The sequence below is a fragment of the Manacus candei genome, unplaced genomic scaffold (genome assembly GCF_025592945.1).
Source record: "Manacus candei isolate 608988 ecotype Guabito, Panama unplaced genomic scaffold, ASM2559294v1 h1tg000073l, whole genome shotgun sequence".
Classification (NCBI taxonomy): domain Eukaryota; kingdom Metazoa; phylum Chordata; class Aves; order Passeriformes; family Pipridae; genus Manacus; species Manacus candei.
The window spans coordinates 4,904,051-4,918,808 of NW_026138121.1; the positions used below are offsets into that span (position 1 = coordinate 4,904,051).

Consider the following 14,758-nt stretch of genomic DNA (forward strand, 5'->3'; position numbering starts at 1 on the left):
CAACCAATCAGCGCGAGGCGCGCAGAGGAGATTGGCCAATCGGCGTCGCGGAGTAAGTAGGGCCAGCCAATGGGTGCGAGGGGGCGGGGCCGCCGCCGTTGAGCCGCAAGGGGCGTGGCGGCTCCAATCAGGTCACGCCCCCTGCATGAAGCCACGCCCCCCGCGGCGCGCGCGGAGCGGGAGCCGGGGGCGGTGAGAGGGGAGGATGGTGGGGGGGATAAAGGGGGGACACGGGACCATCCTGGGGGTTTCGGGGGGGTCCCGGGGAGGAAACCGGGCAGGAAACCGGGCAGGAGGGCACGGGCGGACCGCGGGGAGCACGGATGGACTTCCCCTGTGCGGGGATGGTGTGACGCGGAGTCGGAGTGCGGGGCTGGGACCACCCAGAGGGGGCTGAGACCACCTTAGTGTGGGGCTGGGGACACCCAGGGATGGGGCTGCGGGGCTGGGACCCCCCTGTGGTGCTGGGACCCTCTTACTATGGGGCTGGGACCCCCAGGGATGGGGGTGTGGGGCTCGAACCACCAGGGATCGGGATGTGGGGCTGGGACCACCCGGTGGGGCTGGGACCCCCTTAATGTAGGGCTGGGAACCGCGGGGTTGGGGGTGTGGGGCTGGGACTCTCCTGTGGTGCTGGGACTCTCTTACTGTGGGGCTGGGACGCCCAGGGGTCAGGGTGAGGGGCTGGACCCCCGGTGGAGCTGCGACTCCCTTAGTGTAGGGCTGGGGACCCCCAGGGATAGGAGTGTGGGGCTGGGACCCCCAGGGATCGGGATGTGGGGCTGGGACCCCTTTAGTGTAGGTCTGGGACCCCCGGGGATGGGGGTGTGGGACTGGGACCCTCAGTGTGGGGCTGGGACCCCCAGAGATCAGGATGTGGGGCTGGGACCCCCCCAGTGAGGCCGGAACCCCCTTAGTGCGAGGCTGGGGACCCCCAGGAGTGGGGGTGCGGGGCTGGGACCCCCTCGTGGTTCTGGGACTCTCCTAGCATGAGGTTGGGGACCCCCAGGGATGAGGGTGCAGAGCTGGGACCCCCCGTGCAGGAATGGGGTGATGTGGAGTTGGAGTGTGGGGCTGCGACCACCTTAGTGTGGGGCTGGGGAACCCGGGGAGAGTGGGGGGGTGGGGCTGGGACCCTCTTAGGATAGGGCTGAGGTGCCCCAGGGATGGGGGTGTGGGGTTGGGACACCCCAGTGTGGTTCTGAGGACCGGGGTGGGAACTGGGACCCCCCACTGTCGGACTGGGACCCCCAGAACTGGGAATGTGGGGCTGGGACCCCCATATGTAGCACCGAGGACCCCCGGGCTGGGGGTGCGGGACTAGAACCCCCAATGTGGCACTGGAGACCCCCTGTTGTGGCACTGGGGACCCCCAAGGGTCGAGTTGTGGGGCTGGGACCCCCCCAATGTGGCACTGGGGACCCCCGGGTTGGGGGTGCGGCACTGTGAGTCTCCCGGGCGGGGGTCCCCGGTGTCCCCTCCCCGTCCCTGTCCCCGTCCCGATGACGCGGAGCCTGGCGGTGCCTGGCACTGGAACAGGCGGTGCCACCCGGGCACTGGCCGGTGCCACCGGGTCCCCAGGGAGGTCGAGGACATCGAGGGGGGGTCAGGCCCTGGCGGGGGGACCCCGCCGGGGTTGGTGGTGACCCCCCCGCTCCCTCAGCAGCCCCGAGCCCAGGCGATGGCCGAGGACCGAGGTACGGCAGTGACGGTGGAAGTGCCAGCCCCGCGTGTCCCCTGTGTCCCCTCCCCGTGCAGGGGGGCCGGGGCTCGCCCCCAGTGTCCCCCGTGTCCCCTCCCCGCGCGGGGGGGCAGGAACTCACCCCCAGTGTCCCCCCAGATGTGCGATTTGTCACTGAGGAGAGCTTTGACTTCGGGATCCTGTCCCCCTCTGACAGGTACGGGGGGGCTGGGGACAGGGGGGCACGGGGGGACAGGGGGACATGAGGGGGACAGGGGGACATGAGGGGGACAGGGGAACGTGAGTGGGATAGGGGGAGACGGGGGGGACATGGGAACTGGGGGACAGGGTGGGACAGAGGGACATGGGGGGGACAGGGGGGAGAGGAGAATGGGAGGACATTCATGGGAGTGGGGGGTACATGGGGGGAAACAAGGGGGGGGCAGGGGGACATGGATGGGAATGGGCAAGACAGGGGGACATGGGGGGGGAACAAGGTGGAGACAGGGGGAGAGGGGAGACTGGGGGACAGGGCACCCCGCAGATGGGGACAGGGGGGACTGGGGGACATGGGGGACAGGGCACCCCATAGTTGGGACATGGGAGACAGGAGGGACATGGGGGGACAAGGGGGACATGGATGGGATTTGGTGGGCAGGTGGGACATGGCACCCCGTGGATGGGGACATGGGGGGACGGGGGGACATAGATGGGATTTGGGGGACAGGGGAGACAGGGCACCCCATGGATAGGGGTGGGGGGCATGGCACCTCATCCTTAGGGTCCTGGGGGACATGGTATTCTATGGGCAAGAGTCACAGGGCATGTGCCACTCCACAAACAGGATCCTGGGGGTCCTAGGGACATCCCACCGCATATATGTGGCTCTGGGGGATGTGTCACTCCATAGATGTGGCTCTGAAGGTCCTGGGGGATGTGTCACCCTGTGGGTGGGGTCCTGGGGGTCCTGAAGGATGTGTCACCCCATGGATGTTGTTCTGGGGCTCCTGGGGGTCCTGTGGACATGCCCCCCCCGGATGTGGCTCTGGGGGTCCTGAAGGATGTGTCACCCTGTGGGTGAGGTCCTGGGGGGCCTGGGGGATGTGTCACCTCATGGGTGGGGTCCCAGGGGTCCCGTGGACATGCCCTCCCCAGATGTGGTTCTGGGGTCCTGGGGGTGCCATAAGTGGGGTCCTCGCTGGGGTGGGGGATCCGTGCCACCCTTGCGGTGGGGGGGAAGTGACAGCGGGGGGGTGGTGGGGACAGTGCTGAGCCCCCCTTCCTCTCCACCCCAGCCAGGATGAAGAGGAGGACGAGGAGAGCCCGGGCGGGGGGTCCCGGCGCGGGGGAGGGTGCAGCGGGCGCTGGAGCCCCCTGCGAGGTGCCCGCCTGGAGGAGATGGTGCGGGAGGCCACTCGCTTGGCCGCCCAGCTCGAGGGGTGTCACCTGCCCCCCCCCGCCCCCGGGGACCCCCCTGGCCCCGCCGCCACCCCCCCAGGCACGCCCCGCAGCCCCCGGCGCCAGACGTTTGTGGTGAAGGACAGCCCGGTGAGGGCACTGCTGCCCACCGTGGAGTCCCAGGCACCGCCCCCCGCCAAGCCCCGGGGGGGGCCTGCTGCCACCGCTGTCCCCAAAGTAAGTGACACCCCGGGGGGTGTCCTCATCCATCCCCCCTGTCACCAGCCATGGGTCCCCTCTGTCCCCATCCATGTCCCCCCCGTCCCCATCCATGTCCCCCCATCCCACCTGTCACCATCCATAGAGTCCCCCTGTCTCCTCTGTCCCCCCCGTCCTCATCCAGGTCCCCCATGTCCCCCCCCGTCCCCCATCCCCCTCTGTCCCCATCCATGTCCCCCTTTTCCCCCCTGTCCCCTCTGTCCCCCATTGTCCCCCCATCCCCCCATCACCATCCATGGAGTCCACCCTGTCCCAATCCATGTCCCCCCTATTCCCCCTGTCCCCCCTGTCCTGTCCCTGTCCCCCTGTCCCCAGGGGGCACCACGAACCCCCACTCCCCTGCTGAGCACCGTCCCTGTGTGTGTCCCCCCCCCCCTCTTTGCAGACCTCCCCCAGCCGTCACTTCTCGGCAGCGCCCAAGGGCCCCCCCGGGGGCAGGGGACCCCCCCCCAGCCGCGGGGGCCCGCCCCGGCCGTGCCTCACCCAGGGGCAGGGGGGCAGCGCCCGGGGCAGGTCGGAGCCCCCCCGGGGGGCCACGGCAGGTACGAACGGAGGGGGGGGGACACGGGGACACCGTGCCCACGGGGAGGCCCAGGCGGTGCCCCCATGCCCCCCTCTCTCCCCAGGCCAGCCCAAGGCGAGAGGGGGCCCCGCTCCCTGCCCCCCCCCCACCCGCCAGCCCCACACCAGGAGCACGGTCCCCCCGGGCCCTTCGGGCCGCCCTCCGGCCCCCGGTGCCCTCCCCAAGGTGCCCCCCCGGCCCCCCGCGGCAGGCGGCAGGACCCCCATCCCCCGAGGTAAGGCTGGGGGGGCCCTGGGGGGGCGGGGCCCCCCCGCCGTGCCTCAGTTTCCCCACAGTTTCCCTCCCCTTTGCAGGCACGGGAGGGGCGCGGGGGGCCCCCTCCACCGCAGCCTCGGCCTGCAAGGCAGGATCCCCCCCCGCCCGCCTGCGGCCCCCCCGCAAGACGGCAGCGAGCAGCACCCCAAGGTGACACCCCCGGCCCCCCCCCCATGCCCACCCGAGGGACTCGGCGTGCCCGGCCCCCCCCCAGCCTGGTGTGCGGTGGGGGGGGACAGAGCCGGGACCCTCCCCAGGGACGAACGACAGCACTCTGGGTTTTGGAGGGGGGGGGGGGGGGCAGAGCCGGGCCCCCCCCCCCCGGATCAAACCAAGTTGCTCTCTGCGTTTTGGGGAGGGAAGGAGGGAGCAGAGCCGGGACCCCCCCAGGGACAAACCAAGGCACCCTCTGGGTTTTGAGGTTGGGGGGAGGCAGAGCTGGGTTTTGGGGTGAGGTGGCAGAGCCGAGCCCCTCCCCCGGCTGACTAGCCAAGGCACCCACAGGATTTTGGGGGAGGGGGGGGCAGAGCTGGGACACCCCAAGGACAAGCTGGGGTTGGGGGGGCTCAGATCTAGGAACCTCCAGGGACAAACCAAGACACCAGTTGGGTTTTGGGGTGGGGGGGGCGTCAGAGCCGGGCCCCCCCCAGGGATGAACCAAGACACTAGTTGGATTTTGGGGTGGGGGGATCAGAGCTGGGAGCTCCCCAGGAAGGATCCAAGGCACCCACAGGGTTTTGGGGGGGGGGGGTAGAGCCAGGACCCCCCCAGGAAGGACCCAAGGCACCCTCTGGGTTTTGCTTTAATTACAAAAGGTCCCGTCAGCCATAGAAACCCCCCTGCCCACCCCTCAGCATGCAGGGTTCTCTCTCTTCCCCCCCCAACCCCCACCTCTGGGTGCCCCCCCTAACCCCCACCCCTGGGGGGGATGGGCAACTATGGCGGGAGCTCAGAAATCCCTGCACACCCCCCCCTGACCCCACCCCGGGGGGGGGTTGGCACCACAACTGGCACCACAATTGGCACAATGGAGGGGGGGTTGGCACCTTGAGGGAGGGGTGGCACCTTTGGGGGGGGTTGGGGGGTCGGCACAATGGTAGGGGGTTATAAATCTCTTTTTTTTTTTTGTATTTTCATGTATTTTTTAAATAAAACCCTTTGCCGGGCATGGGGATGATGACTGGGGGGGAGGGTGAGGGGGGGCACCTGATGCCACCCCCCCTTCCCAAGGTGCCAATCCCTGCCAGGATCCAAAGTGCAATGGGGGAGGGAGGGGGGCTGTGGCTCCTTTCCCCTCCTCCCCAATCCTGGTGCCCCCCCCCAGTCCCGGTGCCCCCCCCATGTCCTGGTGCCCCCCTGGCACTGGGGGGGCAGTTCCCGCTGGGTGGGTCCCCGTTAGATCGAGGTCTCGTCGCTCCTGGGGGGGGGAGGGAGGGGATGGATAAAATGGGGGGGTTGGCACAAAGTGTGTGTTGGGGGGGGATAAAAAACAAGACAGACAGATGTGTGATGGGGGGGGTGCCAGGGTGCCCTCTGTGCCCCCCAGCACCCAGTGCCCGCCCTGGGGGGATGATGAAGGGGTGGGGGCGGTGAGGGGAGGCAGGACCCCCCCCATGAGTTAATGGAGAAAATTAAAGAACAGAAATCTGGGGGGGAGGAGAGAAAAGCCGGGTTAGTGCCAACAGTGCCAACCGCCCCTGGGCACCCTCATCCACCAAGGGGGGACAGCGGGTGTCTAACAGGCACCCAATGGGCACCCCAATATCCAGTGGGCACCCAGTGGACACCCCCAATATCCAGTGGGCACCTGGCAGGCACCCCAATACCCAATGGACACCCAACAGGCACCCCAAGGGATGCCCCAACACCCAACAGGCACCTAATGAGCACCCCAACACCCAACAGGCACCTCAACACCCAATAAGCACCCCAAGGGATGCCCCAACAGGCACCTAATGGGCACCCCAATATCCAGTGGGGACCCAGTGGACACCCCAACACCCAATGGACACCCCAATATCCAGTGGGGACTCAGTGGACACCCCAGCACTCAATGGGCACCCAATGGACAGCCTGACATCCAATGGGCACCCCAACACCCAACAGACACCCAGCAGGCACCCCAAGGGGTGCCCCAACACCCAACAGGCACCCCAACATCCAATGGAACCCCAACACCCAGTGGGCACCTTAACACCCAATGGACAGCCCAATGCCCACTGGACACCTGGGGGGCACCCCAATATCCAACGGGCACCCAATGGTCAATGGGCACCCAACAGGTGCTGCTAGACCTGATGGGCACCCAGCGGGTGCCCTTTGGGTGGTCAGTGGGGGCACTCAGTGATCAATGGGCACCCAGTGGGCACCCAATGAGAACTCTTGCGCCCCATGGGCACCAAGAGGAGCCCTGGCACACAGTTACCTTGGCACCCAGTGGGAACCCAGTGGGCACCCAAAGAGCATCCAGTGGATGCCCAAAAGGAGCCCTGGCACCCAAAGAACACTTCATGGGCACCCCATGGGTACCCTTGAACCCAGTGGGTGCCCAAAGGGAACTCTGGCACCCAAAGGGCACCTCTTGGGCAACGTGGCGCCCAATGGGCACCCAGTGGGATCCCTGGCACCTGATGGGTGCCCAAAAACCACCCTCACACCCAGTGGGTGCCCAAAGGTAACCCTGGCACCCAAAGACCCCCCCGATGGGCACCCAAAGCCACCCTCACACCTGATGGGCACCCAAAGGGCACCTCTTGGACACCCTGGCACCCAATGGGAGCCCTGGCACCTGATGGGTACCATGGCACCCCACGGGCACCCAACAACCACCCTGGCACACCATGGACACCCAAAACCAACCTGGGCACCCCAAGGACTCCCAATGGACACCCAGAAGCACCCCGGGCACACGCTGGGCACAGGCTGGCACTCACTCGGAGCCGGAGGAGTCCTCATCAGCGGTGCCTGCGCGGATGCTCATGGCGATGGGGGTGAGGCCGCTCAGCTGCTCCTCGAGGCTCTGCCGGGCCCGGGGGGCCGGGGGGGCACCCCCGTCACTGCCTGACGAGGCGGCCGTACCCGCAGGGGGCGGCGGGGGGGGCCCGGGGCGCTGGGCACTGCCCCCCCGCTCGCTGATGGGGGGCAGGCACTTCTTCTTCAGGATCCCTGCAGGGGAAGGGGCATCACCCGGCAGGTCTGGGGGGTTCCCATCCCACACACGCCCCCTGGCACCCAAAGGGCACCCGGGAGGGACCCTGGCACCCAAAGGGTGCTCAATGGCCACGTTGGCACTCATTGGGTGCCCAAAGGGAACTCTGGCACCCAAAGGGTATCCAATGGGCACCTTGGCACCCGAGGAGTGTCCAAAAGGACCTCTGGCACTGGATGGGCACCCAAAAAGAACCCTGGCACCCAAAGGGTGTCCAGTGGGCACCCGGGCACCCAGTGGGTGCCCACAGGAAGCTCTGGCACCTGATGGACACCTGAAAAGTACCCTGGCACCCACCGGGCACCCTCGGGCACCCCCATACCTTTGTGTGGGTGGGGCAGGGGCAGCAGCAGGGGTTCCCTGGGCAGGGCCTCCCCGTTGGGCCTGGGAGGGTCTCCCCGGGGGGGGGGGCCTTGCCCCCCCTGCCGGCTGCACCCGCAGCCCCTCGGTGCCCGCCACGCCCTCGCTCTCACTCGCCGTCGTCACGAACTCCCCGGGCCAGTACGGGCACCCCGGGGGCATCCGGGCGGCACCTGCAGGCAGGGGGTTGGTGGGATGGGCAGGGCCAGGGACCCCTCCAGCCCCCGTGGGTGCCCCCCAGCAACAACGAGCCAGGGCCAGGGTCCCCCGAAACCCACTGGGTGCCCCCCCTTAGCACCCCAGACTGGGGGAGGGACTCCCCTCATACCCACTGTACCCACTGGGTACCCCCCAGCAACACCGAGCCAGGATCAGGGACCCTCCCCAACCCCACTGGGTGCCCCCCCCCAGCACCGGCCAGGCCAAGGGTACCCCCATCCCCAGCGGGCGGCCGTTGGCTGTTGGGGGGCCGTTACCGGGGCCGGGGGGGGCCGGGGGAGCCCCAGGTAGAGGGTCCCAGCCGGGGGGGGGCTCGTCGTCGCTGTCCGACGAGTGGGTGGAGCCGTAGGAGCCGCTCGGGTCGTCCAGGGACAGGTCACTGTCCGAGTCCGTGTCGTGCTCTGGAGGGGTCACGGCTCAGGGGGGGCCCGGGGACACCCCCCGTGCCCCCCCACAGGTGGGGGTCGTTACCCTCGGGCTGCTCCTGCGCATCGAGGAAGAGTCCCCCGGGCTCGGGCAGCGGCCCCGGGCTGCCCGCCAGCCCCGAGTCCTCCCTGGGGGGGGGGAGCATGGCAGTGTCAGTGCCTGGCACCCCCCTGGGGCCCCAAAACCACTGATAGACACCCCTCGGAACCCCAAAAATACCGACAGACACCCCAACACCACCGACACCCCCCCTGGGACCCCAAAACCACTGCCAGACACCTGCTGGGACCCCAAACCCACTGCCATCCCACCACTCCATCCCTGTGCCACCCCTTCAGCCCAGTGCAGTGGCCCCCAACCCACCAACTGCTTAACCCACCGCTCTACCACTCCATGACCTGCCACTCCAGTGCTGTACCCCCACCAACCCACCAACCCCTGCAACCCACCCCACGACCCCATGACCCTGCCACCCCCCCATGGCCCATTGCCATGTCACCCCCCCACCCCACCACCTGCCACCCCCCCACCCCTGAGCCGTGCCATCCTGACACCACCCTGCCACTCTGCCCTGCAGTGCTGTCACGCTCCCACCTTGCCACACCACCCACCACCCCCTCACCCTCTCACCCCCAACACCCCCAGGGCCATGTCACCCCACTCCCCCAATCACCTGCCAGCGCCCCTGCCACTGCCCCGCCATCCTGCCACATCAGTGCCATCCCATTGTCCCCCCATGCCACGCGCGGTGCCCGCCGTGCCCGCACCTCCTGACGAAGGGGATGTAGCTGTGATGGGCTCTTGCCGGACCGGGCTGTTGCTGTGCAGGGACCCGAGGACCCCCCGCCCGGGGGGGCACACAGCGGCCCTGCCACGTATGTGCTGTCCCCGCTGTACGCCTGGCACAGGCACAGGGACGTCACAGTCGGGCTGCCCCGAGCCCCCCCCCAGCCCCCTGGGGGGCTGGTGGAAACGGGACAGGGGCATCACAGCCGTGCCGGGGTGCCCCGAGCCCCCCTCTGTCCCCCGGGGGGCTGGCACGGGGATAGGGACATCGCAGCCCTGCCAGGGGCTACCCCAAGGCCCTCTGAGCCCCCTATCCCAGAGACAGGGACGACACAGCCATGCTAGGGGCTGCCCCCGGCCCCCCAAGCCCCTCCATGCCCTCCAGGGGTCTGGCACGGGTACAGGGATGCCACAGCCCAGCCAGGGGCTCCCCAGCCCCCCCGTGCCAAGGACAGGGACAACGCAGTCATTCCAGGGACTGCCTTGAGACCCCCCGGCACCCCCAGCAACCCCCTGGGAGCTGGCACAGGGACAGGGACATCACAGGGGTGGCCCGAGCCCCCCGTGCCCTCTCCCGTGCCCCCTCCCGTGCCCCCCCCATATCCCCCCAGCACTCACGGGTGTCAGGGTGGCCTTGGTGGCCAGTGGGGGGTGGTGGTGGCGGGCACAGCTCAGGCGGAGGCTCCTCCGCACCTCCTTGCTCAGCACCACACAGGACAGGAACATGAGGGGCCCCTGGGCACACGGGGGGGCACATGGGCATGGAGGGCACAGGGGGAGGGGTCAGACAGCCTCGTGGGGGACCCCAGTGTCACCTGAGGGGGCTCCCAAAGATGTGGGAGGCACCCCTTTGGCACCCCAAACTGGGTGAAGGGACCCCCCCACACACTGGGTGCCCCCCATGGGCACCCTGGATACGGCAAGGGACCCCCCCATGCCCACTGGTGCCCCCCCAAATGGGTTTGGGACTGTGAGCTCTGGGAGTCCCAGGAGGGGAGGTGCCAGGGCTCTCTTGGGGTCCCAGGGTGGGCTCTGGGGGTCCCAGGGGTGGTGGACTCTGGAGGTCTCAGGAGTGGAGGTTCTCAGCTCTCTAGGGGTCCCTGGGGGTCCCCAGGGTGGGCTCTCCGGGGGTCCCAGGGTGGGGGCTCTGTGCTTTAAGGGGATCCCAGGGAGCGATGGGGGTGCCCACTGACCTGGAGGCAGTTGGAGGCAGCAAACAGGTAGTGGCACAGCAGGGCATCACTGTTCACTGACAGCAGGGCCAGCAGCCAGGCCAGGCTGGGCACAGCCAGGAGCACGGCCGCTGTGCGGACCCCCGACCTGGCACCCAACAGCACCCCAGTGTCACCCAACAGCACTCTAGTGTCACCCCAGTGTCACCCACACCACCAGCACAGCCGCCGTGTGGACTCCTGGCCTGGCACCCCAGTGCCACCCCAGTGCCACCCAACAGCGTCCCAACAGCACCACAGCAGCAGCACGGCCACTGTGACACCCCCAACCTGAGTACCCCCGATGTCACCCCAGTGTCACCCCATGTCACAGCCCCCTGTACCTCCCCCCTCGTGGGTGCCCCAACGCCCTGTGCCCCCCCACCCTCCACGGGCACCCCAGCACCCCATACCCCCCTGTCCCCAGTGCCCCCCTGCCCCCCCACGGGTGTCCTGTGGCCCCCTGACCCCACAGATGCCCCAACCTCTCCATCCTTTAATGCCCTCCTTGGGCATTAAAGCCCCCAGTATTGCCCTGCCCCCAATGCCCCCTGCCCCAAATGCCCCGTTACCCCCCATGGGTCCCCCTGCTGCCCCCCCAGTGGCCCCTTGTCCCCAGTGCCTCCCTGCCCCCTTCAGTACCCCCAATACCCTCCACCGGTGCCCTCTTGTCCCCCAATTCCCCTTGCCCTCCTTGGGTGCTCCCCCTGGCCCTCATGGGTCCCCCTATGTCCCCAGTGCCCCCCCATTGGTTCCCCCCCTGCCCCCTGTGCCCCCCTGCCCCCTCTGGGTGTCCACCATGCCCCCCAATGCCCCCCATGCCCCCCTGTCTGCTGTGCCCCCAGCCCCCTGTGAGTGCCCCCTGTCCCCGGTGGTCCACCCCAGCCCCCCGTGGGTGCCCCCTGTCCCCGGTGGTCCCCCCAACCCCCCGTGGGTGCCCCCCTCGGGGCACTTACGCCGAGCCCTTCTTCTGGAAGCCCTGTGGGGTGGCACACGCGGCCCTGCCCGCCAGCACAAGGAAGAAGATGCCGACCTGGGGGCGAGGGGGGTGAGCGGGGCGGATGGGTGGGGGTCTCCCCCACCCCTCCGCCCCCCCGGCCCCCACTCACGGCGAGGGCGGCGGCGGCGGGGCCGGCCAAGCTCCACACGAGAGGGTCGTGCAGGGCCAGCCAGCAGAACTCGGGGGTCCCGTAACCCTCAGGGTCCAACCCCACGGCCAGGCCTGCAAAAGGGGGCGCAGGGGCGGGGCTGAGAGGGGGCGGGGCTAAGGGGCGGGGCTAAATGGGGCATGGGTGGGGCAGGTGAGGGGGTAAGGTCGGGGGTGGGGCTGCTTCGGGGGCGGGGCTATGCGGAGTGGGGCTTTGATGGCAGGGGGGCGCTGGGGATAAGAGGGCGCCCGTGAGGGGCTTTGGGGGCACAGAAGGGACCCATGGGGGGCGTTGGGGGGCATTGGGGACAAAGGGGCACCCATGGGGTGCTCTGGGGGCATGGAGGAGACCCATGGAGGGCAGGGGGGCACAGGGGGGGGCTATTCTGGATTGGGGAGGTGCAATTCGGGATTGAGTGGGGCTATTCTGGGTTGGGGCGGGGCTATTCCAAAGTGGGTGTGGCTACTCTGCATTGAGGTGGGGTTATTCTGAAATGGGGGCAGGGCTATTGCAGATTGGGGGTGTGGCTGTTCTGGATTGGGTGAGGCTATTTGGGATTCGGGGTTGGGCTACTCTGGATTGGGGTGGGGCTATTCTGGATTGAGCGGGACTATTCCCTATTGGGGGCGGAGCTCTTCTAGATTGGGTGGGACTATCCTGTTGGGGGTGTGGCTATACCCAGGGGCGTGGCTATGCTGGGCAAGATGCACCTGAGGGAGGGGCTATATCCTGGGGGCGGGGCTACACTTGGAAATGAGATCAATCTGATTGGGGAGGGGGCTCGAGGGGGCGGGGCCATCACTGAGAAGGGGGCGGGGCCACCAGAAGGCCGGTGCCCAGGTGGGCACCCAGCACCAGGTGGGCTGTGGGGTGGGGGTGGGGCCGGGGGTGGGGTCAAGGTGGGGGGCGGCGCTCACCGGTGATGAAGGCAGGCAGCCCCCAGCCCAGCACGTGGTAGAAGCGCATGGGCCCCCTGTCCACGCTGCGGGGCTCGCTGCGGCGCCGGTACAGGTGAAGGGCCTCCAGCAGCCCCCAGCCCACTGCCCCCAGGTACAGAAACTGCAGCAGGATGGCCACCACCGTGCAGGCCAGCTGGGACACCCCCACCCCCATCACTGGGTGTGCCCCAAGCCCAGCCACACAGTCCCATCCACCCAGGATGGCCAGCACTGCGCAGGCCAGCTGGGACACCCCCACCTCTGTCGCTGGGTGTCACGGAGCCCACCCACCCAGGATGGCCACCAGATGGGCCACTACACCCCCTCACTGGGTGTCATTCACCCCACCCACCCGTCCCACCCACCGCCAGATAGAGGTACTGCAGCAGGATGGTCCCCACACCCTGTCACTGGGTGTCACTGAGCCCACCCACACTGTGCAGGCCAGCTGGGACACACCCACACCCGTCACTCATTGTCACTGACCCCACCCACCCAGACCCACGCACCCCCAGGTACAGGAACTGCAGCAGGATGGTCCCCACACCCCCTCACTGGGTTCACTGGGTGCTCACTGACCCCCCCAGCCAGCCCTGCCCGCTCCACCCTGCCCACCACACTCGGACACAGGATGGCCCCCACCATGCACACCCCCTGGGCCACATCCCGTCACTGCCATGCCCACCGGCCACACCCAACGAGCCCCACCCACCAAAACCCACCCCTCCCCCCTTACCCTACCTGTTCCAGCCCTAGCCACTCCCCATCACCTCCCCAGGTGTGGATCCCCAACCCCAAACCCCCAAATCCCACCATTCTCCACCCCTCCCCCCTCTCACCACTTATTTCACCCACACCCACCCATCCACAACCTCCCCAGTGGTGGATCCCCAACCCCCAAATCCCACCAGTCCCCACCCTTCCCCCACCCCTTCCAGCCCCACCCACCCACCTCCCAGGCTGTGAATCCCCAACCCCCAACACCTAAATCCCACCATTCCTCACCCTTTCCCTCCCACCCTCGCACCCCCAACCTCCCCAGTGGTGGACCCCCCAGCCCCCAAACCCCAAATCCCAGCAGTCTCCTCCCTTTCCCCACCCATTTCAGCAGTCTCCCAAGCTGTGAATTCCCCAACCCTCAACCCAGATCCCCCAATCCTCCCTGTCTCCCCCCCTTTGCTGTCCCTGCCCTGCTCACCGGGAGCTCGGCCTGGTTGATGCCTAGCAGGAACACGAGCTGTGCCAGGAGCAGGGCGGCGGCACCGTGCCGCCGGATGCTGTGGCGGTTGGAGCGCAGCCCCCGCAGGGTGCCCAGGGCCAGCACCACCAGGACCAGCCCCGCCAGGGCCACCCCCAGAGAGCCGTAGGTCAGGGCTGCCAGGGGCAGCACCTCCCCGTTCTGTGGGGAGACACGCCCATGGACACGCCCCTCCACAGGGACATGCCCAGGGACACACCCATGGACACGCCCATGGGTATGCCCATCCACAGAGACATGCCCAGGGACATGCCCATGGACATGCCCACCCACGGAGACATGCCCATGGACACATCCATGGATTTGCCCATGAACATGGACACACCCATGAACACATCCATGAGCACACTCATGGACATGCCCATGGACACACCCATAGACAGGGACATGCCTATGGACACCCATGGAGCCATTCATGGACACACCTATCCACAGGGACACACCCATGAACATGCCCGTTGACACGGACATGCCCAAGGACATGCCCATGGACACAAATATGCCCATGGACATGCCCATCAACAGAGACATGCCCATGGAGAGAGACACACCCCCTCCGTACAGCCCATCCAGTCACTGGGCCTGGAAGGCCTCACCCGCAATGCCACACCCCAGTGTGAAACCCCACCCACATCGTTCAGCCCTGCCCCTTTAATCCCCACCCACATTGCCCCTGCCTCTTGGAGACTGACCTGCCCAACTGCTATTGGCCCCGCCCCAAGGGAGCCCCACCCATCCTGATCAGGCCTGCCCACTGAAGCCCCACCCACCTTTTGCAGCCCCGCCCTCACAGGCACTTATCCCTGCACTGACCCTGCCCCATTAGGCCCCTCCCCTTCTGCTAAGACCCTCCTACCCCTGTCCCCTCCCCTTTATCACCAGCCTCTCCCCTGCCCCTGTAACCCTGCCCCCATGCCTGGAACTGCCCACCAACCTCATGTGCCCCATGTCCCAGTGTCCCCAGCAGGGCCCTGTCCCCACCCCCTGTGTCCTTCCACGTCCCCTGTG

General features: G+C 68.1%; 2 protein-coding genes across 3 annotated transcripts in view; one reads left to right on the forward strand and one right to left on the reverse strand.

The window, feature by feature from the left end:
- Positions 1 to 148: 148 nt before the first annotated feature.
- PSRC1 (proline and serine rich coiled-coil 1) lies at positions 149 to 5,238 on the forward strand. 2 transcript variants are annotated; one of them, XM_051808752.1, is made up of 6 exons: positions 149 to 192; positions 1,667 to 1,697; positions 1,841 to 1,898; positions 2,977 to 3,316; positions 3,744 to 4,474; positions 4,701 to 5,238. In XM_051808752.1, exons 2-6 carry the CDS (start codon positions 1,682 to 1,684, stop codon positions 4,948 to 4,950), a joined length of 1,395 nt encoding a protein of 464 aa, XP_051664712.1. In that variant the 5' UTR covers positions 149 to 192; positions 1,667 to 1,681; the 3' UTR covers positions 4,951 to 5,238. The 2 variants fall into 2 exon arrangements, with proteins under 2 accessions (XP_051664712.1, XP_051664713.1); XM_051808753.1 differs by lacking the exon at positions 149 to 192 and having other exon boundaries at positions 1,161 to 1,697; positions 3,744 to 3,900; positions 3,985 to 4,474.
- A 6-nt stretch (positions 5,239 to 5,244) lies between these two features.
- CELSR2 (cadherin EGF LAG seven-pass G-type receptor 2) overlaps positions 5,245 to 14,758 on the reverse strand; it is a 33,033-nt gene continuing 23,519 nt past the window's right edge. Inside the window, 14 exon segments of the mRNA XM_051808804.1 lie at positions 5,245 to 5,842; positions 7,130 to 7,361; positions 7,727 to 7,826; positions 7,828 to 7,937; positions 8,241 to 8,384; positions 8,455 to 8,537; positions 9,177 to 9,205; positions 9,207 to 9,308; positions 9,814 to 9,930; positions 10,389 to 10,515; positions 11,363 to 11,439; positions 11,516 to 11,628; positions 12,472 to 12,646; positions 13,691 to 13,891. Coding sequence (XP_051664764.1) covers positions 5,815 to 5,842; positions 7,130 to 7,361; positions 7,727 to 7,826; positions 7,828 to 7,937; positions 8,241 to 8,384; positions 8,455 to 8,537; positions 9,177 to 9,205; positions 9,207 to 9,308; positions 9,814 to 9,930; positions 10,389 to 10,515; positions 11,363 to 11,439; positions 11,516 to 11,628; positions 12,472 to 12,646; positions 13,691 to 13,891 — 1,638 coding nt within the window. The 3' untranslated portion in view covers positions 5,245 to 5,814.

Excerpts from the sequence above, each read along its gene's own strand:
- PSRC1 (XM_051808752.1), top strand. Across the intron at positions 1,899-2,976 it reads ATCCTGTCCCCCTCTGACAG|CCAGGATGAAGAGGAGGACG; the intron begins GTACGGGGGGGC and ends TCTCCACCCCAG. Across the intron at positions 4,475-4,700 it reads GACGAACGACAGCACTCTGG|GATTTTGGGGGAGGGGGGGG; the intron begins GTTTTGGAGGGG and ends AGGCACCCACAG.